At 41.2% G+C, this 26,019-nt stretch overlaps 2 protein-coding genes across 3 annotated transcripts in view; both read left to right on the top strand.

Moving 5' to 3' along the window:
* The first annotated feature begins 410 nt into the window (after positions 1–410).
* tent4b (terminal nucleotidyltransferase 4B) lies at positions 411–24,904 on the top strand. The gene is made up of 12 exons (XM_044171044.1): positions 411–1,348; positions 14,001–14,124; positions 15,915–15,961; positions 17,076–17,196; positions 18,323–18,430; positions 20,177–20,305; positions 20,721–20,934; positions 21,095–21,221; positions 21,562–21,665; positions 21,907–22,121; positions 22,277–22,423; positions 22,518–24,904. The coding sequence occupies exons 1-12, from the start codon at positions 786–788 to the stop codon at positions 22,674–22,676; spliced, it is 2,058 nt and encodes a 685-aa protein (XP_044026979.1). The 5' UTR covers positions 411–785; the 3' UTR covers positions 22,677–24,904.
* Positions 24,905–25,037: 133 nt separating this feature from the next.
* adcy7 (adenylate cyclase 7) overlaps positions 25,038–26,019 on the top strand; it is a 55,310-nt gene continuing 54,328 nt past the window's right edge. For both annotated transcript variants that reach the window (XM_044170917.1, XM_044170743.1), the window contains exon 1: positions 25,038–25,244. The gene's annotated coding sequence lies outside the window, so the exon portion shown is untranslated. The remainder of the gene's footprint in view (positions 25,245–26,019) is intronic.

The raw sequence follows: 26,019 nt of genomic DNA, 5'->3' as shown, positions 1-26,019 counted from the left end.
CAAGCAAAAATGCTCAAACAGATTAATTGATAATGAAAATAATTGTTAGTTACAGCCCTATTACACATTTTTACAACCCCTTGTTACCTGCAAGCATTTTAATGATATCTAGTATAAAATGTACTGCGCAATTACATCATGGGAGTTGTGTTTGAAATCCACACTAAAAAGGTGGTTAAAATCCCGTGATATGTTGAATACAGTGGTATGTAAACTTTAAGATGGGTTATTAGTATAATCAAAAATCTGTGTGGCTTAAGTAGTAACTTGGAAAAAAATAAATCTGGTTCACGTTCGCTTTGAGAGAATAAATCAGACGCTGTTACGTAACAAAAAAAACAGTTGTCTGTTGCGTAAGAGCTGTTTCTCCGCCTCTTTTCACTCACTCCGCGCATGCGCATTAGTACAGTACACTCCGCCATTGAGGGACCCATGATCAGGAGGAAAGGGTCAGAGAGGCACTTCGACTAGCAGCAGTTGCACGTTTCTCCTGTCTTCAACCTCAACTTTGGCTTGAGCTACCACTTTTAACACTTGACTCACACTCTTGTCTCACTTCCCGTGGATGATTTTGGTTGACAACTGTGTGTATCGTCACCACTAAGGGACGTGTTTTTATCAGATTCTAGAAGTAACGGGCAGCGGAGAACCTCAGCTAGCGGCAGCTATAACGAGGCTATAGCAGGCTAGCTAACGTTAGCTAGCGACCTGGCTAGCTGCACACGAGCTGAGCATTGCTCGGTGGTGGGGTGGGTGGGGGAGCGGTTTACCTACAGTGTCGTTTGATGGATCCGAGAATCGCCTGGTTTCAACCAGAACAACGTGGACCCGCTAACAACCTGTGGATGCAGATTTGGGAGACGACACAAGGGCTCGGGTACTTGCACGTAAATAACAGCTACACCACTGGATCTCTGAGCACGCCGAGCCTTAAAGTGACCGTCAACGGGGCGTCGGGAGCCGTCCTCACCAGCAGAAACGGGGCACTTGACTCAAACACCGGTAGCGGTGAAGCCAGGACTCAGGGGATGTCGACCTTGATGGGGAACGGAGAAATATCGGAACAGCGGGACTTTATACCACTAGAAACCAATAGCAACCACAACAACCGAGTCGCTGGCAGGGGCGGTGTCGGTGGAGGGGCGCAGGAGCAGGGCAGCGGGGTCGCTGTGCTTTGGAGGGGGCTGACGGACGGACACCCCAACAAAAGGAAAAGAGACAACAAAGCTAGCACTTTCGGATTCAATTCCAGCCTCTTAAACAGTGGCAGCGGCTCCAACACAGGAGACTATGGTGGTTACACAGGCACGCCATGGAAAGTCAGGAACTACTCAGAAGGAATTGTAGGGTAAGAGAGTTTAATAAAGTTTCTAAGATTGGCTGTCTAATTTTTGAAAACCTGCTTGTTGCGGAGGCACTCACTTGCCTCCCACAGAGTTAATGAACTGTCATTTCACACATTTTAAGCACTTGCACACTGGAATGACATGCAGGGAGACGACTGAGGTTGTCAGTCTCACCCCACCCACCTTTTCATCCCCACACACTGAATCGACAGTTGGGTAACTTTGTATAGTTATACGTAACACCAAAATGGACCATCAAAGTGAGTCTATCCACTAATGAGTACGCACATGTTACAACATGACACTTTACACAGCAAGTTTAAGGTGCAGATAACTTTAATCCAGGTAGTCATTACAGAGACATTCGAAAGAAATTACTTTTAGAGAATTCCCACCTCAAAAGGTGCAGGAAAGTAGAAGTCTTTTCCTGAAACAAATTGAGTGACTATTTTATTTACATTTCAAAGAACATCATAGTGGATTATAAGAAACTATGCACCAAAACATGGATTAATTGTTCCAGCACTTTTGTGTTCTAGGTAACTGTAGAAAAAATGCACTTTGCTAAATGCATCCAATGCCTCTAATTTAAACATCCAGGAGGTTTAACCATTTAGATTTTCTTACTACTGGTTTTTTGAACAAATATAAAAATGGAGGAATTAACACACACTGGACATTTGCACTGAAATAGATTTGCATTTGGGTATTAGAAACAGAGGACAGGGCAGCAGTGAACCATTTTAATCTTGGCTTGCCAACATTATGGTGTTCGTTAAGGGGTTACAAACCAAATGTGAATAAAGGAACATGGACAGAGTACACTGTAGCCCACTACTGCTACGTAAGGTGTATATTTGAGTAAACTGATCTGTCAGCAACAGATTATTTAAATGGCGAAAGCCAAGAAAGAGCATTGAGGACAAAACAGGGTGCTACCCCAAACAAGAGTGACACTTTTACTAGATGTGTGTCACTTCGTTGGTCCTGCTCCAGCCTCCTTAAGCCCACGGATATTAGGCTGGCAGTATTTCAGAGGAAATCGGAGCTGATGTGTTTGCCTAAGTTGTTGAACTGCTTTTGAACACAGTGTTGTAAGCAAAAGACAGCATGTCCACTATGACTTAAAGTCAGATTTAAAAAAAAAAATCATGTACAAGCAAGAAGTTGTGCATTGTAAACACTCAGCTCAAATAATATAAATACATACAGTCATGACACTGACTTAATAGGTGGGTGAACAAATATTGTGGGGTGACAAATCAGTCTTCTCATGCCAGGCTCTGCAAACATGCACATGCACCCGCAAATCTTTTTACGCAATTGCTGTGTGGACCCAGAGCACGGCTCTCGAAATTTGAAACTCTGCGGCCACGCCGATTGCGCATGCCACCCTTTTTATGATTGGCTTGTTGGTCAGTGGTACCCTCAACCAAATCACTTCCTCTATCGCCTCCATTCAAAACACACCTATAAGGATGTTATTCTCTATTTCCTGCCTAGGGACTGCAGATGTAAATTAGCTAATAGCTAACTCTGGTACAGCTAAGAAACTGTGCACTGTCCCTGTCAAATAAAGAAAACAATAATAGATGAATAATAATAAATACAACACACATGCTGTACATTGGCAAAAACAGACATTATTTTCCTGCTTTCATCTTCTGTGTGCGGGCTGTAGATTTGTCCACATCACCCACTTCAGTTTTGGAGAGCAATGGCAACTTCCGCATGGACAAGAGTGCGGCTCATGCCCGTATGTACTCAATAATTGTTGTGGACAGTGCGCACACACCCGCAGAGGAGATGGCGGGCAGGTTTCTGCATGCTGAGAGCTTTAACCATGATGGCTAACCAGCATGTGTCAGTGATGGGACAGAGCGATTCTTCTAGCTAGCTCATGCTTTTGAATCATGCTAGTAGTTTGCACCTTCATGAAAATGACTGATTTTAAGCTGATCACAGCTGCAGTTCTCTAAGCAAACTACAAACTGCAGCCACCTAAGTGTTTGCTACTTAAAATATGTTGGGTGAAGTCTAGCTTTAATGCTAATTCTTTTCTGTGTACTAAGCCCTGCATAACGTCAGCAGGTGTTGTTCCTGAAGTCTTGACCAAATCCAACAAGGCAGGGAGATGATACATTGTAACCTGAGTCATCTTTTGGTTCATGCTTCATCTGTTTCTGCTTCTATCAGTTTATGAACCATGCTTCCACTTAATTCGGTGAATGGCAAACTTTCAGTGAGTGTGAGATTTGATCCATTGGAGATCATGTTTATTTAGCTGTCTTTACATTGTTGCTTGTACGAGTGCTAGTCTTTTAACATTAGGCAACAGTATCAAGTAACAAGGTATAATAAATGTATAAGACATTTATTAACTTATAACTACAAGGGTACCTCCTTTCCTCTCCATTGTTTTAGATAGGCTAACTGGGGAGAAATGTTTCGGTGGGTGGGGCTCTGTTTTAAAGACCTTTTAGGTGCAGAGATTTGCCCCCTTCCCCTCCCCTCCCCTTTCTGTTTGACATGTGTAGACAAGCAGAACACCAGAGTGTGGAGCTCAGTCTTTGGCTGATCCTCATTTCTAGTTATATGGAGGCTCTGTGTTTGCATAAGGACATTCTTTAGTGATTAGCTCTGCTAATACCAGAACATGAACCTCAGTGCCTTGATCACACTCACCACCACTGAGGGCTCACTGTCTAACCATGCTCTGGTAATTAACAATGCCAGCATACTCGATGGCTTTACAGGAATTGTATTTTGAATGGCACATGTATAGACCTACAGTCTGTATGTGGATGTAAAAGCTGCTGTCGTTAAGTTATGTTGAATCCATGGTTAAATCTGCACTCATAATACATGTTTTGTTGCTTGGGAGATGCAGTCTGGATGTGGGACGTATAGAAGAGTGATAAACATCCTGTTCCACGGTTGGTAATAGCACATATACAATGTCTGCGATCAGCCAAATGGAGGATACTTGTAGTCATTTACTGCAGTACGCCTTGCCAACGTGGGTGGTAGCACTGAGCAATATTTTGTGCATAGTTTGTTGTACATTCGGATGCAGGGAATAAGATTAAGTTTGCCCATTCAGTCAGGTTGAGTGGTTTATGGAGCAGGTAATGGTATATCTGGGAATCATTGTTGCATTTGAAATGTGCAAGTAGCAAACAGGGTGACAGTGGGAGTAAGTTCAAATGCATTTTTCCATGGGGCAGTTTGTACACTATATTTGGCCATGGGGGTTGGCCAGAGAGGCACAGGCATGTGCTTATTTGTGTTTTACGCTCCTCCAGTCTTTCCGGAACCAAGAGGGTCCAAGCAATCAGCTCGCCTCATGATGGAAAAGGATCAGTGTTTACATGCTCCACACTGCCTCACTTCCACAAAACAAAGCCAACCATCTGAGAGAGAAACCCGAGCCCCTTCACTGTCTGTCCAATCAGATTGGGAGTTCTAAGGGAGTGTTACCATCTAATTTTCTGGTCTTGCAGAACAGTTATTTAGATTCTTTATATGGGCACAGGAAGTCAGTGTAGCCTGGGAGAGCTGTGGCCCATTTCTGTCCTGCTGAACTGCGTTCTGATCTGGTGTTGTGTTGTGGGATTTTATTGTGTAGGCAAGATGCAATGTTCCAAAGTTCCAGTCATTTTATAACAGAGAGGCATTGTGAGAGAATGAATTCAGAGTGATAGCTGACCATTTATTGGTGTAAAATCAACAGTAATTCTGAGATTGACCACCTCCACACAGCTGACCAGGCGCAACGTGAAGTGGGTGAAAATGTCAGATTGTCGGTTTTAAAAGTACAGAAATGGTTGGGGGACCCCGACATTAGAAAGGTGTGTGTTTAGAAGCTATTAGAGTGTCCAGCAAGCACTTCTTACAGAGTATACAAAGTAGCGTCCAAAATGGAGAAGGCTAGTGTTTTAGCTAATGCAAAATCATACACTGCTTCTCTGGTAAAATAAACCCCGTTGAGTGGTTTGCAGTCATGTTAGCTAACATCTTAGCTAGCGTTACACTTCTATTCCAGTTACCACACACACATTTAGTGAAATTCATAATGCTAGGAACATGAGAAAATAGCTGACTCAGAGTGGGAGCAGGACTAATGGTAGCTAATTATAACTAACTTACCATTAGCTACCGTAAGTCAGGCAGCCTAGTCAGCCACTCTCTGCTAAATGGGCTGCTAAATGGATGGCACACACAAAGGCACCTGGGCTAAAGTTCTCCCACATCCCTTGTTTTGCCAGCCTACCTGTGAACGCTAAGGCAAGAGCTTCTGCTCTTTTCTTCTGACTAATGATTCATGAGAATAATTTGCTCCTGTGGCCCAAAATGGTAGTAATGACAGAACAACCTGCACTTGATTAATTTTAGTGGAGTCTGGTGTTGGCAGCTAGTTTCGAGTGGTGAAGCAGAACATCACTTGCAGGCTAATGAAATGTGTGGTTAATCGCTCACTGATGAGTAGCCCTGGCTCATGATTTTATTTCCATTTATTGCTGCTGTCTTTTTGGAGATTTATGACTCCCAGCACTAGCACACAGATAGCACCTCTGTGACTGAAGCTCCATTATTAGAACTGTGGTTCATCCAGCCTCTACTGGCTGTGACATCTATGTCACGCTCTCCTCTTTTTCTCTGCTCGCTGGCTGGCACTCCGCCAAAAGCATGTAGGCCTGTGGAGCGAGAAGCCTGCAGGCTGGTCGTTTGGACTGTAGGTGAAACAGGCCCCCTCTGAACAGCACGTGTGGGCAGCTCTCCATAACTCTGCCTTCCCATGTGTAGAGAGGAATGTGTTTTCCTTTTTTCCCCTCTTTCTGTCCAATGGAAACCCTTCCCATATTCCAGACTGATGCAGTCAGCAAGCGACATACAGCATTCTGGGTTTTTTTCCGAGCGTGTGTTCAGACTTTGACCTTCTCAGCACATGTACAGAACTACTGGGCTTTGACAATTTCCTTTTGTTGTGGGCTATGTTAATTTTTTTTTTTGTGATGCTGCGTTAGTGTTGCCATAAAATCACATTTTCGGGCTTAGTACCAAAATGTTAAAGCTTTCATTTTGAAATGCTACCAGAGGGGAAGAAACTTGAAACACTAAATTAACCAAAAGTAATTTAAAATGTATTTTGAAAGTGAATAGTAAGAAGTACAATCATTTATATGGTATATTTGTTTTAGATTATTCTTCCCATTTGTATTTATTTATTTTGAAGACCAAAGCTGGCCAAATGTCCTTTAGGGCTCAGGCAGTTTGTGCTGAATTGTAACTCTTCTTTGCTCTTACTAACAGCAAAACAGCACAGTCATACTAAAGGCTTAAACATGCTTCACTGCTTTCGGTGGTGTTGGGAAAGCTAATTTGAAACTGTAGTTTAGTGAAGCCACAAGCTACTCCAATGGTAGTGGTTGAGCTACAGCATTACAGACTTGAAAGTTACAAGTTGCACTACAAACTACTCTGAAAGAGTAGCCTACTACTTCACGTCAAGAAATAGAATCAACAAATGGAGTGAATTTGGAAAGATTGTTACATTGTAGGTTAATAATTTAGGTAGGTACCAGATCAGTTGATGTTGCTACAAAGGTAGTTTCAGAAAGCTTAGACAATCAACAAAGAAGTAGTTGATTGTAGTATGATTGACAACTTATCAGATTCTGATGCACTACTGGTGTGATACTCCAAGCCCACTAAACAATGTGTTTATCCTGGCACTATTAATAGTCCCAACTGTTCCTGTTTTGACCACAGTACTCTGCTGCATCACTCAGGAATGACCAGGCCTATCACTAGCAGTCAGCAGTGTTTGGGCTTCTGTGTAACTGGAGGCGTTTTGTCCTAGTGGCCAACACTTAGCACCCCAGATCAGTTCATTGATGAAACATTATCGAATCTGTCATCTGCGAGACTGCAGTGTTTGATGTGACTTGTTTGCCTCCTGGCAGCCCTGTCAACCTAGGCAGAGCAGTGTCACATAACACACACTACCCTCTTTTGTTGCAAAGGCAGTTCAGGCCCAAAATTTCAAGCCCCTGCGAAAATAAGGTCATGATGATTGGACTCTTTCTGGGACAAAATGGCCACAACAATGGTCACAACTGTTTAATTACGACCAATCTAATCAAGTGCCTAACACTGGAACACTGTCCATTGCATTGAACATGGTCATCCACCGGCAATCTCATGTTTCAGGCAGTTGTTTCTTGACACATGAACGTTATGTCTTAATGCTGTTCCAGCATGCTCGTTTTTAGGTATTCAATTCTAAAGCTATGCTACAGGCACTTTGACAAGACACTTTTGTGCCGTAGTGCCAAAATATCTGAACAGTCAGTAAGTAGTGCTCAGTTTGATGCGACAATAACCTCTTTTTCCTTCATCCTGCCCAGCTTAACAGATGGCTCTCGTTCACATGAAGGCATTTCAGCACCACACCCAATCCTCGCTCTCTTTCCTTCTGTCCATTTTTCTGTTTCACCTTATGCGTGTGTCTGGCCCTTTTTACCTTTTCTTTTTTTTTTATTTCACTCTGTTTTCTTTCCTCTCTTTTTACCTTTGCTGTCTCACATTTTCTTTTTCCTTCCCATTCCTCCTCCTTTCAACCGCGCAATGGCTGCATTATGCTTCTTTGACAAGGTGTTGCCTGGGTTATGTGCTAAATTACGGTTTAATACCAAGGTCAGACGTGATTTATTTATTCAGAAACTATAGTTTGCATTTTGCTGCAGGTTATGCCTAAGGAGAAATAAACAAGCAATTTTTTATGATCATAGAGCGATATTGTGAATTGCACCGATTAATGAGCTCATGTGTTTTCAATACCCATACTTGGCGTATAAATGCACAACACTGCCTGATAATGCACAGCTACACGTAACACTGGTGGCAGTGCTATGACAGCTATGCTCAATTATAAATCAGTTCCTACACCATAGGAATTAATGTTGAACCACAGTGACTAGTTGATTAATCGACAGAAAATTAATCAGCAACTATTTTGATAATCGATTTGTTTGTCATTTTTCAAGCAGCAATGTCAAACATTTGATGGTTCCAGCTTCCCACATGTGAGGATTTGCTGCTTTGTCTTGTCTTAACATTATTGTTAACTGAATATCTTTTGGTTTTTGACTGTAGATTGGACAAAAAAAGACAATAACATCACCTTTGGGCTCCAGGAAATTGTTTTTCATTGTTTTCTGATGTTTTATAGACCAAACAAAACAATTTATCCATTATGAAAATAGTCATTTGTTGGTGCAGGTGTGAACACTGCAAAACCTAGACAAAGAAGCACAATTCTGTTAGTCCTTAGATCATTGACACTCAGTGTGTCTCTGGCTTGCTGTCAGAAGAGCATTTAGCACTTGTTTTATTATCCATAGCAGCCTATCATCCCCTTTCCCTGCTATCCTTCATTCAGATTTTAGTCATACATACAGAGCAAATTGCATTCAGCTCAAAAACAAGACAAGCTTTAACTGCAAGAGCACTAACAATTCACGCAACCATCAGTAAGCATGACGGGCACCATTTCAGTGACACTAGAATAATCATGCCAGAGGAAGTGCCAACTAGGAGAGACAAAATGTTTTTTCCTCCAGAAGTCTCAGCTCTCTGGAAACCTATTCCACCACATTGCATAACATTACTATGATAGAGGCAAGTGGGATTATCCGATAAGCAATGCCAAGGGTCCATGTGCTCCCTAGGCAGGAGCAGGGCTGAGATGTAACTTGATCCAAGAAGGTGGGGCATGAGATGTGATTTCTATGGTTGCACCCATCACGTGATGTTAAGGGAGCAGTGGTGGCCTGTTTGCTGTGAAATGAAACCTATTGGTGCTGTTGTGGAGGAAAAATGTGCAGGATGTCAGTTCTACCAAAACGGTTTTTAGTTTATTATATTGCTTTGCAGTAGAAGCAAACTGAAAAGAATGATAAATAATCATGCCAGAAAAATGCCCTCTTTATAGCTCGATGTTAATGGAACTTTGAAAATGCATTGGACCTTAAAACCAAATGGGATTGTTCATGCCCCAAACGTATAAAATCCTTCAGTTCAATTACAGCACATTAAATTAACTTGAATTGGTGTTAGGCTTTGGGCTGAGGTGTCTTAATGATACAGAATTGAGCTACAGAGAGCTGTGTTCTCTTAACCATGAAATCAAAACTGATGTATTTGTAGCTGCTGAGTTTCTTTTACCCTTAAATGAAACCTAATGTTTCTGTGATAGGGGTTGGAGTCTCTTCAATGTGCACAGGGAAAAGAAATGGAAACAAACTTTTTGGCTCCTCATTCCTGACAAAAAAGCAAATATGTGAATTATGTGAAGTGCAACTTTTGGTATTCTGCCAAATGTATCTTTTGAAACAACCTGTTATACAAAAATTGTAATAATTGTTGATCAGAAAGAAAAAAGGCTGGCACATTAAAACTATGGCTTGGTCACAACAAGGTGGACGTCCCATGTAATGCTGGGATAACCGCTCAAAGCATTTTGTGACACAACACACACACAAACATAACTATAGCAAATAGAAACTCAGTTTCCAGTGGCCTTTTATGGTCTGAACAAGGGAAGTCAATGAAATGCATGTCATTCAGTTCACTTTACTTCTGTGTTTGCAGTCAGCTCTCTGAAGATTTCTCTAAGATAAAACCACTATTTCAGTTAATGGATGTGTCTGTGTGACAAATGTGTTTGTAAAAAAAAAACAAAAAAAAAAAACAAATGGGGAGAAAGCACAGTTCTGATACAATATGCAACACAGGGAACTTGTGTTGTCATGGACTGAACATAGAGGCTGGCTGTTTACAGTGAGTACTACTTCATCTGCATTTTCAGTAATACCCTACATTTACATTCACTACATTCAGACTTGTGAGCAGTCAGTTAGGACACATTGAGACAAACAATAGCAATGCATTAAACATACAACCACTTCATTAATTTTAATGAGACCACTGTGTCAAAATGTAGGGTTATCTGTCAAAAAAACTTTATTCTAATAGGTAGTATTCTAATTAGGGATTTGCTCGTACTAGCAAAGATCAGTGTACCAAACGGTCTCATTTTTAGCGCAAAAAAACTTGATCGGGACAGCCCTATCAGTGGACTGCATTGGCCAATCAAATAGCAAACTCCAGGTAGAATAACTTTTAGCGTGCACCTTGTAACTTTCTAACTTTGCTGTTTATCTCACTGGAGTCGAGACTAGAGATGAAATGATTGGTCAGTTATTCAGTTAGACAATTGACAGAAAATCATTTGTCAACTAGTCTGAAAACTGATCAGTGTTTGTCATTTTTTTAAACAAAATGCCAAACATTACCTAATTCCAGCCTCCTCTTTTCTTTGTCTTATGTGATAATAAACAGAATATTTTGGGGTTTTGGACTGTTGGCGGGACTAACACTCAATGTGGCGACGTCACCTTTGGCTTTAGGAAATTGTGGTTTTTCACCATTTTGTGACATTTTCTAGTCAAAATTATTAATCGATAATGATGATAATAATTAATTCCAGCCCTATTTGACACAGCTGATAACTTTGATAACTTTCTAAAGTATAAACAGCTGCACCCTAGGGCTGGGCTGAATATCTCCTGCTGTAGATTAAACTACCCAACAGTATATAAAGCAGTTAAAATTAACTCAACCTTAATCATTTTACTGCACTATGAGTACTTGCAGAACTTTTACTTGTTGTGGAGTATTTTCACAGTGGGGTTGGTATTGAATACTTCTTCCACCTCTCACCCACAGCCTAACTGCACCCGTGTTACCGGCCGGGCGTTGCCCTTTAAGGAACGTGGCCTTGAGGGTAGCAAGCAGTGTTGTTGTGAAAGTGAGCCTTTCCCTTACGTAACTTTAGTCAGCCATAAAGTGTGTAGATGAGCTCAGGTTGCGGTATAATAGTTACTGGACGGCTGTGTCTTGTGTTTGCTGTCCCTGTTTATGTAACGGTGCTACGGCGTCTTCTTGTACTCTTCCAGATTGTGAACAGCTAGCTACTTAGCAGCTTCGAATCAGGCTGAAGTCAATTAAAACTAAAACTGGAGGTCTCCCAAATATGTTGTGGAGCTGCGGAGCTGGAACCGCAGGTAGAGTAATCAGAGCGATCAGATGATTGATCGCGTTTAAAGTTAGCTGTGAACTAGCTAGCTGTTCACAGTCTGGACCAACTGCTGCGAAGAACAGAAGATGCTGTAGTAATGTTAACAGTTACATAAACAGGAACTTTTTCTGTGCTGGCAAACACAACACACAGCCGTTCAGTAACTATTATCCTGCAACCTGAGCTCATCTACGCACTTTATTACTGATTGAAGTAACGTAACTACCCCTCAGCACCGACCAGCGGAAACACTGAAAACTCGAATGTGACGATACAGTCATCTGGTATATCGCACATTAATTGATAATCGAATATATATCAAATAAATCGATATATCGCCCAGCCCTACTGCACAGTGTCTTGATGTCTGATAAGCCTTCAGACTTGCTGTACTGCCACTGGTTTATTTCATATTCAAGTGTTGCAGTATGGACACACTTATGTAGCATCTTGTGTTTTTAATGCTGTGTTTTTGTCGGTCTGTAGTGTTGGCCGCTGAGCAGTTTGGCTGCAGCAACTTGGGGGTTATTTTTTTTATTTATTTTTTCCTCAAGGTCACCATGATAGCATTTGGCTAGGGAGAAGAAAGTTTTATCCTGCAAGAATTTTCCCTACATGGTTAGCGAACTAGCAACCTTTCAGTGCCACATCTGAATCCTGGGCTTCTGCTAGGCTGAGCGTCTGAGACCCAAGAAATAATAAAGGTGAAACCCAGTCAACTTTGACTGTTGTCAGGTTAAGAGTGCTTGTTACATAAAACCCAGACAGTAGACACACACACAGTGCTCTTTGGGGCATAATCCAAACAACTGTCAGTCAGTGTTGGTAGCTGCTAGTGTTTTTCTTGTCCAACTTTCTGTGGTATACACAGGCTTTGCTTTGTTGCTTCATTTTGTTTTTAAAACCAGAAATATCACTTTTCTTCTCTCTTTCACTATTGTCTGCCAAGGGGAATGTGCCTGTTATTGGCCTGATCTGGGTCTATATGGCTGTTTGTGTGTGTGCCTGCATGTTTGTGTTCTTATTTGTCCGCCCACAGAGATTTGTCCCCTGCGTCTTTGTGTATGTAGACAAAACTGGTCAGTGAAAAGGTCAGCGCATGTGGGCAGAGCGACCTGTTCCAAGGACAAATGCGATACCCTTGCTTAGCCTGCCCTACTGAGTAAAAGTTGACATTTTTTCCTGACATAACACTGGGACACAGTAGAGTTTCCTGTTTGTTTGTTTTTTTTTTTTTTTTTTTTTGCTCGGCCCTACAGTTTTACCAAAAAAGAAATTCAAACGCAGATGCTTCTCTTTGGGAAGATAAAACCCTTGCTATCATGGCCAAAGACAAACCTTTGTAACTGACTTCCTGGTAAAAATGACCTCTTGTTTTCAGTAATTATTAACCTCCACCTCTATCAGTAAGATTTGGTTCATACTGTGTAGCTGTGTGGAGGAATAATGATGATTAATGATTTCACTGATGGGCATGAATCTACCTGTACCTCTACAGAACAGCTAATAATGGAAGTATTCAGAGAACTCCTGGAGACGCCTGCTCTTTTTTAGAGACTTTTATTTGCCATGGGAAGGTTGACTTATTTTGGCAACACCCTGCTTCTCATTGTGTTACATAAATTCATATCTTGAGCCTGCCTTGTGGAAAACGTCTTCAGCTATTGGTCACAAGCTTTGTTGTGTTCAGTTGCCTGGCTAGGTGACACCTCTTTATCACTGCAGAGGGGAAAACTACAGCTAATATTTTTGCAGCATCAATTTTTCTACACCCCCATTACCAAACATATATAATTTATGGATCTTTCTTTGATTATTGAACATACAGAAGGATGAGAAAAGTTTGAGATAACGGGTGCCCTTGTGAGGTGTGAACAACTCCCAGCTTAATCTGATTACTTTCAGTAACTGGAGTTTTGTGTGTAAATATGTTAGTAGAGAGAAGAGGACACAGCTATTAGCTATGTCCTGTCAGTGTGACTCAGTGTCTGACATCTGTATCTGCGGCTGTGACTGTTGGCACCCTTTTTGCTCTGCTAGCAGGGAGTGCACAGATTGGACCAAGAGAATGAGAGCACCCCTGGATGTGTTTGTTTTCTTCTGTCTCAAGGCTAAAATGAATATGGGATGTGGCCAAATCTCAGTAGTCTTGAACTGTTAAAACTAACTTACTTAATTGATCTGTTTTAAGATAGTAAACAATATCAATTACACTAATCTGTACTGTTCGACTTGTTCAGTGGTCTGTCTTAGTTTTTATCACCATCAACCTGCTAGAATATAATAAGATGGTACCTGCAGTGTGCATGTTTGTTATTGATGTTTGTCTATATGCAAAACATCCACTTGCAGCATGGCTTGAGTAAAGCTGATTTTCCTCTTAAACTTTGCATGCTGTTTATAATCTAAATGGAAATTATGATGGTCTGAATGTTTAATTCACTGGATTACCACAAAAAACCTTTTTTTTCCCACTGTTCTCAAAACATTGTGTTCTGTGTGCTATGCAGGTTACACGAGGAGGTCAATGACTTCTATGAGTACATCTCCCCACGGCCGGAGGAAGAGAAGATGAGACTGGAGGTGGTGGACAGAATCAAGGGAGTCATCCACGACCTGTGGCCCAGTGCTGAGGTACACATCACCCCCAACGCCAAAACTGTATTTTTTTTTGTTTTTTTTGTTTTTGGGTTTGGTCTGGATAGTAGGGTCTGACAGGCGTGATTTTTCAGCATGATAATCAGGGTGAGAATTGCCCCCACATGTTTACTAGAAAATCTTGGCTGTAATATGGAAGCTACTTAGCGTCACTAGAGGTTATTTTGTTTTGGCAGAAACAAATGGATTTGTAGAATAGTGCAAATAGTTGGTCAATTATAAACACTGAACACAATGTTTGTTGCACTGGTTGAGTACTGTGACCACACTACCTGGGATACAGTGTTTTCTGTATATTTACAACACTTAGTTACCACAGTTAGTATATGAGCCAGGCTGTATGTGAAATGAAGCTAATGGCTATAAGCTTCAGCCTTTCATAAAGCATTCTCTTGTTTTCTGTTATCTCCCCTGCTGCACAGTACTCTGTTTGGGTCATGTTATCAGCGCCACCTCAGGCTTTCTTGTACCCACTGACTTTGATCCTGCTGATAGAGCAATGTGCTTCAAAGTGTGTCTGCTCTGAGCTTAGCAGTTCCTAAATTAAGGAGCATAATGCTGTCCCAATCCTGCCAACTTTTATTCCTTTTCCACTGTGGAGTGAGCACGGGCAACTTGGTCATCCACTCATTGTGATGCTTATTTAATTGATGAGCTTAGATGTGTAGACGTCCACCAGACACTCACAAATGTTTCCACAGTCTGGTGCCCCACCGAATCACGATCTTGCCAGGTATATATGGAAGCTTTCCTGGGTCAGCTGTACCAAAAAATGTCCATGAAAGCTTCTCTATTGTAGTTCAGGCTGAAATGTTTCTGAAACTCTTTGTGGTTATGAGTGTTGTCGACCCCGTGATCGACAACACTCATGGCACAAGTAAATGTTTGACCGGAGAGTGCCAAGATGAGATAAAACATAGCTCACATTGACAGAAGTGTTCAGGACTTACTATATACTCGTTCACAGACATGGCTCTGCAATGAGCTTAGCCCCGGACATGTGACTGGGCTCTAAACCAGAGTTTATACTACTGTTTGGTGTCGGGACGTAGGGAGGTGGTTTAAGGGAGTAAAGATAGGGTCAAGGCTAAAGTCTATTTCTGTTCAGATACCAATTTGTGTGCCGAAGGTTGAAGATATTTTAGTCACTTCAATAGTGTGCAGGTTAAGAGATCAGTGGCTAAAAAGACTGTTCTGTATGTAAACATCCTGCCAGTTTTGATTTCCTCAATAGCCAATTTCTACGTCAATGCGACATTAACTAAGGATACTTGCTTGTTTCATTGAGGCCACCCTGGTCTTTAATCCCGCGCTTGAAATGCAACTGAAGTGGTTTTGAAATACACACTTTCCTTTTACCCCTGATAGGTAGCTTTTGTACCACGCCTGTGCAGTTTGTTTGGACTTGTCATTCAATCAATGCTAAATTAAGATATAGAATAATATTTGTACAGCTTGAAGAACAGGTTTTTGTAGTAGTGAAGCTTAGCGTGGGAAAATCAGAGAACGCTGTTGACTTCTTGGTGACTCAGTTTGTCCTCAGCCCAGTCCATGTCGCAGTCTGTCAGAAAGAACTATCAGAGCATAGAAAAGAAGATGTTTAAAGGTTAAAACAACTGTCAAACATGGTGATTAAAAATGTTCAGGTGTAGGATATTTTGACTGTTAGGCAGGATGTGCATAAATTAATGTAATTTATTGAATAAAAAAAACCCCCAAAAGATGTTGATGATATGTGTGGAACTCTGTGTGTCTCATCTCTCCAGGTCCAAGTGTTTGGGAGTTTCAGCACAGGTCTTTATCTGCCAACAAGGTGAGCCATTTGGTTTCCTAAACCAGCCTAGAGATTTAAACACATGCTTGCTCTTTTTTATTTGCCAAACTGTGACTGTGAACTGGCCCCCTACCAAAAATACTTGACTCTGTTACGGAGAAAGTGCTCTGTCTAGCCAGTGAATCATTATTTGCTTTTGTTTTGAGGATCAAGTGGTTCAGTAATTTTTAGCACTGCTGATCCTGGATCTTTTTTAAAACTTGATTCTGAGAGAGGCCTGCGACAGGCACCCAGCCACACATACACAGAAACACACAACTGCCTACACACTCAACACAGAACTACCGCCTCAACACACAGACAAGTCACCTGGATTAGTGGGCTCTTGACACCATACTGAGCACTTTAATGGGACTAAGCTGTTGTGTGGATGCACTCATGTCGGTGGGTTGTGCGTGTGAGTGCAAATCTGATTCTGTGTGCCTTCTGTGGCTGTTGTAGTGTTTCTTTTTACTGTATTTGAGATTTTAGTTCCACGTCAGACAAACAGAAAGTAAGATGATGTAGTAAAAAACTAACTAAATTAAAACAGAGCGAGACTAAAAGCTTCATATTTAATTTATTTTGTATAATGCCTCAGTTTACCTATGACAATGCAATCCAGAGAAACCTCTGAATTGGCGGACTCTAGAGGTAAGGCATCATTTAAAGCGGCATTACAGGACAATGGTAAATCTTGAAACATAATGTAACAGTAGCACAAGTAGAGGAGAGTCGTGAAGTCAACAAACTGCCTCTAATGTTAGTTACGTAGCACTGTCTATCAAACGTGCTAACATTAGCCACATTAGCTGTAGCTGTAAAACCCCTGAGTGTAGGGTGTGTTTTATTGTGTATGAATTCAACTTGTCATTTGTAAGAGGAAGATTGTCCTATTTCTAATTTCAAAAGTTGCATCGTCTACCTTCTTAAAAGCCATGTGCAGCTAGTTACAGACTGGTCAGTACGTCAGCTGTTGGTGTGTGTTTCCGTTGGAACGATATATTGTGGTGAAATGCTCCTTTCCGTGACCCTTGCACCGTTGTATGAGTTGCTCTTGTATGTTATATAATGGACCTAAGTGTTACCTGTCATGTCTCTCTTTTTCCACCAGTGACATTGACCTGGTCGTTTTTGGGAAGTGGGAGACACTCCCACTCTGGACGCTGGAAGAGGCTCTCCGGAAGAGGAACGTTGCAGATGAGAACTCCATAAAAGTTTTGGACAAGGCCACGGTAAGACTGTACTCACAGTGTGAATTGTCTTGCAAAATTAGATTTCTGTTGGTTTTATAGCAGTTTTCTAGACAGTGTATTAGATCAGATTTCTAGAAGTCACTATATAGAATGTAATGTAGGAATCACATTACAGGAATAGTTTCTTAAAAACTTCTTTTCAGTCATGCAATATTTTAGACTTTCGGTTTTCAGGTTTCTTTCCCCGGGGCTTATCTCACAAATTCAACTGTGCAACTTGAGATATTTTGACTCTTTACTTTTTGACGGTTTCCTTAACAACTACACCAAATAAAATAAAATGTTAGGTCATATGATTTAAGTTTGCACATTCATTTCTAGAGGAACTGCAGTTATCTGCTTTTAATGTTTTTGCTGTCAATCGTAATAACCGGAAGAGCTGAAATAGACAGATGTCACAAGCGGCCATTAAAACATATTAGTCAAAGCATTGTTATTAGAGTTTAGGAACACCCGCCGTTTTTATACAAAGTCTATTTTACTGGTCTACATTTTTTGGCTCTAGAGGGAGTTGCATGAAATCTGATAAATGTCCTCAAGTGATGTCACTTGGGTATGTCAGTGTTGCACCATGTAAATCCACAAGTAAAATTATCCGACTTGTGGCAAATGTGATGATTAATAATAGTCAATATTGTTAATGATTGTTTCAGTCATCAATCAGTATGATGAGTTTCATATTCAGGTCTGTGATGTTAGTAATCAGTCAGTTTTACGAGATGCAAGTCCCAATAATTGAATTAGATTGGATTTTCCTTTCCATCTGAGTTTATTTTATTTCAGTACTTAAAGAATTTGAATAAAGCTTTTTTTTTGTGTTTCAAGTTTCACTTTTGTTAGGGATTCTAAAGAGCAGATCAGCACTTTTTGCTCAAGGAGTTTAGTTAAGGATTAGATCGGTAAACGTGGGTTTGTGTATGATTTGCGTGTGTTATGTTTTCAGGCTTACAATAGACGTGAAGTACAATTATGGATGCAGGTTTATTTACAAGTGTCTGACAGCACAATGTCAGGAGGCACTTGAGTCAAGCGTCTGATTGTTGTGATTGTTTCCTGTCCGACTGTCCCGCTTCAGTATCAGCACCTGTATCATGTGTGTTCCCAGGTTCCCATCATCAAACTGACTGACTCCTTCACTGAGGTCAAAGTGGACATCAGCTTCAATGTGAAGAGTGGCGTTAAAGCTGCTCGGCTCATCAAGGAATTCAAAGAGGTACAGCAACACTTGTGCAACTTGAGATTTTTAAATTGTTCACTAAATGTCTTTCCTGTTTTTTTTGTTGTTGTTTTTTTTTTTTTTTTTACATTTTTCATGTATCGTTGGAATACATAACTACATAAATACATAAATGTTTTAAGTGTACATGTTGTTTGAGCCTTATTGCAGCTTGCCTGTCTACTTGGTTTGTAGCACAGAAGTGGAAACATTTTTCCCAAGCTTTGTGGGCTCTACAGATAGTAATATTGCCTCAAACACTGCATTTGGCTTTCCGACTAATTTCTCTTTAATCTCTAAGGTTGTAAAGAAGACTGAAATATTGAAATCTAAATGGTACCCTTCTCGCAACATTAAAAAACAAACTAATATAGTTGCTATTTTAGAATGTAACATCACAGGAAGTCATTTGATTAAAAAACATTGGCTTAATGGAGATTTAATGTCTTGTGTGGCATATTAACACTAGAACGGCCACAACGGTCATTTTGACTGTTTTGAAATTTATATGTGCAATAACTTAGTTGAATAAAAAAATACAATCTTTCTGGTACCTGACTTTTCCTAAAAGTATTTTTATTTTTATTTACAATAGGTTTTATATAAATTAAACAAAAGGCAAAGAAAATATGATCATTTTTACCTATTTCGGCCATACGCGGTCATATTGACCGCAGTGACTTTCGCGCTATTCTATTGTTCTATTGTGCTGACCTACAGCACACACGGCTCACGGCCTTCTTGTGTGTGTTTGACGATGGCATGCTGAAGCACATCTGGGACTGCACTGTGGCTGAGGCACATCAGCACCGTAGTGACAGCTCATGACCTGACAATTTTGGCTAGCTGCGGATGTCAATTCAAAATCCATGCTGAACGGGGCTCCGTTTCTGGGAAAAGAGGAGCAAAGATCAGCTTGTGGGAGAAAGTGTGGAGCTGAAACTGGGGGAGCCATTCCTGGGTAAGGGAAGAAATATTACCAGATAATTTCTTCACTTCTCTGAAACTGGCCACCGCCTTACAAGCCAGGAAGACCAGCCTGGTTGGCACCCTGGGGAAAACTAAGCGTGAGTCGCCCCCCTCCGCAAAAGAGTAAGTGGAGCTGTTCAGCACAAAAGGTGTTAAATGTGTAGAAGCGACGTTCACCATCTACCAGGGAAAGCCGAGGAAGAATGTATGTTTGCTGAGCTCCGTGCACACAAGCGTGGGCATCACCGATGGGCTGAAGGCAAAGTGGGAGTCGGTGATACTGGTGTGAATATAGCGTATGCAATAATTACGGTTTACTATATGCGATGATATGAATATTGATAAATGTATAATTAAAGTTTTTTAAATGTATATTTTGGTGTTATTTGTTTTTTAAAAGATATCCTAACACAATAAATGCATTAATCTCCCATTTGGCTAATTTATCATTAGAGATTATAGAGTTTGGAATCTAGCGGTCAAAATGACCGCTTCCGGCAATTCTAGTAAGTTTGGAATTCTGGCACTTCTAGTGTTAAGAGTAATCATTTCAAAACCCACTTGAACTGGCATTGCTGACGTCAAAAGCAAGATGATGTTCATTTTATAATATATCAACGTTTGAAGTGGGCCTTCCATATGTTAGTGATCCGTAGGACACTAAAAATCCAGGACTTGTTAGACTTTAAATTGCTGTTTTCCTCTGGAGGGTGCTGAAGGCATCAAAATCTGTTCCTTACTATGTCCTTACTGTGTCTGTCTTTTGTCCTTTAGAAATACCCTGTGCTGCCTTACCTGGTCCTGGTGCTGAAGCAGTTCCTACTGCAGAGGGACCTCAATGAGGTTTTCACTGGTGGAATAGGCTCCTACAGTCTCTTTCTTATGGCTGTCAGCTTCCTGCAGGTTAGATACGCTTGGTCATTAACAAGAGCTCTTAATGTTTTTATCAACTTGATCTTATTTTTTTGGAATAAGTTTTGTTCTTATTGACTTAACTACTGACTTAACTAACAGACATTGGGCCCACAGAGAACAGAGAACTCTGTTGCAGTTCTGTAGTTTTATTTCTGTCCTCCTCAGTTGCTTTTTTTTTTTTTTTTTAAATTAAGGTAGTTGCAACAATTGTGATTCCTGAACACGTGAATTAGAAAAATATCCACAATTCTGAACAAAAAACAGTGAGACAGCACTATATGCAGTATTCAGCGTAAACAGTGTAAAGTCTGTCATGCTATCTTAGCATCTAAAAGTCTCGACAGTGAGTTAAACTCACTTAACCATTTGCAGTAATTCTGACATCCACTCGTGTGCTTTCCAGCTTCACTACAGGGAGGATGTGTGCAGTCCCAACATCAACATCGGTGTTCTTCTCATTGAATTCTTTGAGCTCTATGGTCGCCACTTCAACTACCTGAAAACGGGTATCAGGATAAAAGATGGCGGTTGCTACGTTGCCAAAGATGAGGTTCAGAAGAACATGATGGATGGCTACAGGCCCTCCATGCTCTACATTGAGGACCCACTGCAGCCAGGTAGGAACGGTGAACACAAAGCATAAAGGGTCAGAAAGTGGGTTTGTCCTCAGAATGTCAAAAGTTTGAATTCCCTTTCCAGATATTGGAATGGCATGTATTGGCATGTTGTCAGGTTCTCATATTCACACAAAGTGACCATCTGTCTTGTTTCCAACAGACAACGATGTTGGCCGGAGTTCATACGGCGCCATGCAGGTGAAGCAGGCATTTGACTACGCCTATGTGGTGCTCAGCCACGCTGTGTCACCCATCGCCAAGTACTATCCCAATAACGAGACAGAGAGGTAAGGAGCTAATTAAAGAAGCTGTAGATGACACAACACAGAAGATTTGTTCTGATGGGCCAGATGTTGACTAATTTCTACTGAATATCACCTGATTTGGTTCCGTGGTGGATCGATCACAGCATCCCTCATAGCCAGCCAGTTTATTGTTGCAATATTCAGTCGTATACTGTTGATTATGTCAATTATAGGATTTGAGTATGTCAGTTGTTCTTGTCATGGTAGGCTCTATTTCATTATACAGAAAGTATCAGGTCATTCATTACCAGTAACATTTGCTTTCAGACTGCTGTATAAACACTGGTATGACAGGTATACCTCCTTCTGTATCCCATCACAGCATACTTGGCCGAATAATCCGGGTAACGCAGGAAGTGGATGAATACAGGGAATGGATCCGAAAGAGCTGGGGGAGCCCGTCTCAGAATGATCTGCCCCTCAACAGTACGTTCAAACTCTTTTACAATTTTATTTAATTCAGAAAATATTTCTTGAAGTCCTATTTTAAACCAATATTTGACCCAGATCTAGAAGAGCGGTCAAGGGGCGGGATAAAGATCCGCATTTCCTGGTCAGTTGAATCTGACCTGGTATTGGCTGGAACTACAGTAGAAGGGCTCTATGACCTTAACTTTAGACTGAGTTGACCTTTGTGTCTACATTTGTCCCGTCTCTGTTTCTGTAGGAAATGACGTCACACTGTTTGAGTCCCAGCAGCTGGATGAGTGCAACAACAACGTTCCTGATGATGATGATGAAGATGTTGCAGTTCTACCGTCGGCTCCCCACAGCAAAACTTCCTCCAACTCCTCCTCTCCATCCCCTTCACTGCGCTCCTCTCCCTCCTCCTCTCCACTGTCGCCTTCTTCTACGTCCTCAACCGTCAGCTCCAGCGATGCGGTCAGTCTTGCAGCTACACACACACACACGCTAAACCTTCAAATATTGTACTATTGTATTTATCTGTAGCACTTTAAGCTTCATGAGTAAATCTTCTTGGTGACAAAATGTTTTGGACATGCTATTTAGTCATCCTTTTTGTTGGTTTTCCCCAGGACTCTGATGGCACGCCGTGTAAGACAGCCAAGCAGCAGCCTGGCCGGGTCTCCAGCGCTCACAGAGAAAAGCCTGCTGTTGTCAATAATCACCGCACACAGAGCCACACTACCAGCACTCCATCTGGAAGTAACAAGGGAGGAAAGGTACGCTCAGCTTTACCTTATACATACACGTAAATGCACCACAAGATTAAATCCTGCAGGAACACTGATTTCTTTCTGCGTGTTCTTTTGCCAGGCCAGGATATCTCGTTCTCACCTCAAGAGTGGCCACCACGGGCAGCAGAGCACCTCCTCCAGCACCAAAAGTCACCAGAGCAACAAGCCACACCACCAGGGCAACAGCAAGAAGAGGAAAAATGTGCGAGACTCTACACAAGAAGACCTCTGCAGATAGGGGTGACCTCGCCTGCCCCCTCCCTCGCCCCCACCCCTGTCCTTGTCTGCAACTGACTGACTGTCCTGTCCCACTTCTGCTGCCAGACTCCAGCCTCGGGAGGTTGTTAGAAGTATTAAACATCTACAGTATCTGGCTCTCTGTCAAGCTTTTCGGGGCGACAAGCAACAATTTCTAGCAGGAAAAAAAAAAAAGAACAAAAAAAAAAGAATTGTTATAGGAAATGGGGTTTAATTTCTTGGACCTGAACTGAAATCACAAAGGATAAATGCTCATTTGCTTCCCAACAGCTTCTTTTACGGAGGGGTTTTCCCTCCCACAGCCAGCACCTACACAACATGCCTCTTGCGCCTCCTGCTGTACAGGAATAGACAGGTCGGGTGTCTGGAATATACTCTGGAGCAATACCTGGAACTGCTGGCTGGAAAATAGGATCAAAAATTTTATCGAAAAAAAAAAGAGAAAAAAAAGAAGAAAAGCAAATGGCTTAAAATGTACAAAAACAAAAAAAATGTTATGTTGAACAACAAACATGTACACAGATTTTTTTAAGATGGTAACTTACAAATGCAATCAGTAAGAATGGGACATAACTTATGCATGAGATTTTTTTTGTTGGTTGATTTTTCTGTTGGTTTAATATGTTTTATGTCTAAAAACAGGTTATACAAAGATTTGTACAAAAACGCATAAGAAAAAAAAAGGTTAAAAAAAATACAAGGAAGAAGAAAATGTTTCGTATTACCTTTTTACAAGATATACCGATTGAAGACATGTAAACATGCACATCTTGTGCCCGCAGCTTTTTGGCCAAAGCCAAGAGCTGGTTTGGGTCCCATTGCCAACATAAATCATCAGCATCTACTTTTACTCCTGGTTGCTCTCTGTGAGTGTGCTACAATGTTAACATTTAGCCTTTAGTGAGCCAATGCTCACATACAGCCCTATAGATGACTGGATGGAGTCTGGTCTCTCACCCAGCTCAATAGCACAGCCACACCAGTGTAGAGGCTTTAAGACTACAGGTTTAAATTAATAAAGGGTGATAATGGTTTTATTGAGAAATCCTACACTTGAAAAAAAAATGTTAACAATACAACTGTGGGGGGTGATCTGTTTCTTTGGTAATTTACCCACTGTAAAATCATTTGTATTTGTTAAATGTATTTATTTTTTATTAATTATATGAACATAGTATGGATAAATGTATTATTAACATTAGAGCCCATATCTTTGAGTCCTATATTTGTAATAGGATAAGTTGCGGGGAGGTGGGGTAGGAACAGATATATTCAGGTACAGTAAAATACCATTACCAATATCATTGTTTTTTTTTTTTTTTTTTTTTTTTTTTTTTTTCAGTGACAGTTGAGTGACCAAGTTATTTGGAAAGTCTGAGAGACTGTTTTGCAAGTTCTCGGTGAGAAATTAGTTTTAATATGTGGCTGGTCTACTTACTTTAAAAGGGAGCTGATTTTTATTTTATTTTATAAACTATCATCGCGACCCCTCCCCCTCCCCGTCATTGCAGTACAACAACTAACCTGTAGATGGAGTCATCGCTCCAAGTCTGAATCCACAGAGTTTGAGCTTGTATACTGCATTTGGATGGTTTATCTCAGCATTTTGTTGTGTTTGTTTTGTTTTTATGTGATTGACTGATAATATCCTGATATTTCAACTGAATGATCAGCTGCACATAGAAAACCTGTTGAGCTGAGTGCTTGCTGGAGGGAGTAACACACCAAAGCACACCACAAGCCCCTTATTGTCTCTCTCCCGAATGTGACAACAATCACCACAGTAAAACAAATAAGGAGCCAGCAATAACAACCACCTTACACTATATATAATTACTCTACAATGACTACTGCAGCTACAGGATTTCTTGCTCACCGCTGAGCAAGTTTAATCGTCTGTGTTAAACAGTGAAGCACATTTGATAAGTCCGTGCACTGACTTCCAGCCTATTATTTTTGGTGTTAAAGTTGAAAGTACTGTTTCTTGTCCCCCTCATCCTTCAGTGCTACAGGTTTAAATGCAGTATATAAGCGCCGCTCTGGTGGTAGACGGACAAGGAGAGAGGTGAATAAAGTTAGCCGTGCCATCTGAATGTCCACTGACCATCTCTCTTCACTGCAGGAAGGCTTCAAACCCGACTGTACTCATCTGAAACGGTGTCTCTCTGCAGCTATTACAATTCATGCAATAAAAACAGTACAGTTAAACTGCGTGTTGAGACAAGTTCTTGCTTCGCCTTCGAGTTGTATTTTGGCTTTTTTCTCTCTCTCTCTCTGCTGGAGCGTTAATGGTGATCACTGTAAAGTCCTCATTCCGCGGCGTAATTTCACGTGGAAAGTAGCGTTAAAGAAACGTGCGTGAGAGCGTGTTAGGCGCGTGAGTGAGTGAGTGTGCGTTTGACAGAGATGGAGGAGGAGCGTCCTCGCTTGGAGCAGCGCGCGGACGGACGGTTAGAGAGGAGCACGGGGACCGCAGCACGCGCTCCCAGCCTGCATCTATAGGTCATCTATGTAGATTGATCTACGAGACGTTACTGAAATCTCTCAGGTAAGACACTGAAACTTATTTAAATATAAACGAATGGCTCCTGGTGAAACTTAACAACCTAGAAACCTTTTGGCAGTTGCCACACGGCTCAAGGAAAGGTTAATTGTTGCTTTGCCAAAACAAAGACAGTTAGCCTAAAAGACGCATTTCTTAGCCCAAAAGTTTTCACCCCTATCAAGAGGTTGAGATTTGGCTCGAAGGTTGTACCAAAGGTGCACATTTGCCGGAGTTTGGAGATAAAATGTTCGACTATTTCCCCTTGGTTTTAATGCCGCGTTTTCACCTGAATGCTCTTGTCATCCACAGTCTTGAGTTTGGTGCAATTCGGGTAACTTGAGCTAGCCAACGAGGCTACTTTGGCTCACTTGCATTGAGCTGCCGGTATTTAACTTAGAGCTTCAAAGTTGAGTGTGTGCTATCTCACCGTAAATTTGATGAGGATGTATTCGTTGCTATTCTAGCTAAATAGATGGTTCAATTTATGACCAGTCAGCGAACATCGCAGGCAGGTATCCGATATGAGCTGAAATCAGTCAGGAAATGTGTTATTTGAAATAACTGACACTCCGGTGAGTTAGACAGGGCCATCCCTCACTCTAATGACCCTGTCAAAGAAATGATCAGAATTAAAAATTCTCAGCATATTTGGATAGATAGACTGAAGCACTGGGTAAGAAACTCATCATGACTGTATACAGCAGGACACACCAGCATAGTTTCAGATATATTCTGCTCAATCAGGGATAACCTATATTTTAATAAGGAGACATACATT

This window comes from Siniperca chuatsi, linkage group LG1 (assembly GCF_020085105.1).
Source record: "Siniperca chuatsi isolate FFG_IHB_CAS linkage group LG1, ASM2008510v1, whole genome shotgun sequence".
Classification (NCBI taxonomy): Eukaryota; Metazoa; Chordata; class Actinopteri; order Centrarchiformes; family Sinipercidae; genus Siniperca; species Siniperca chuatsi.
Note: the sequence above shows the minus strand (reverse complement) of the source record. Positions and strands in the feature narration are given on the sequence as shown.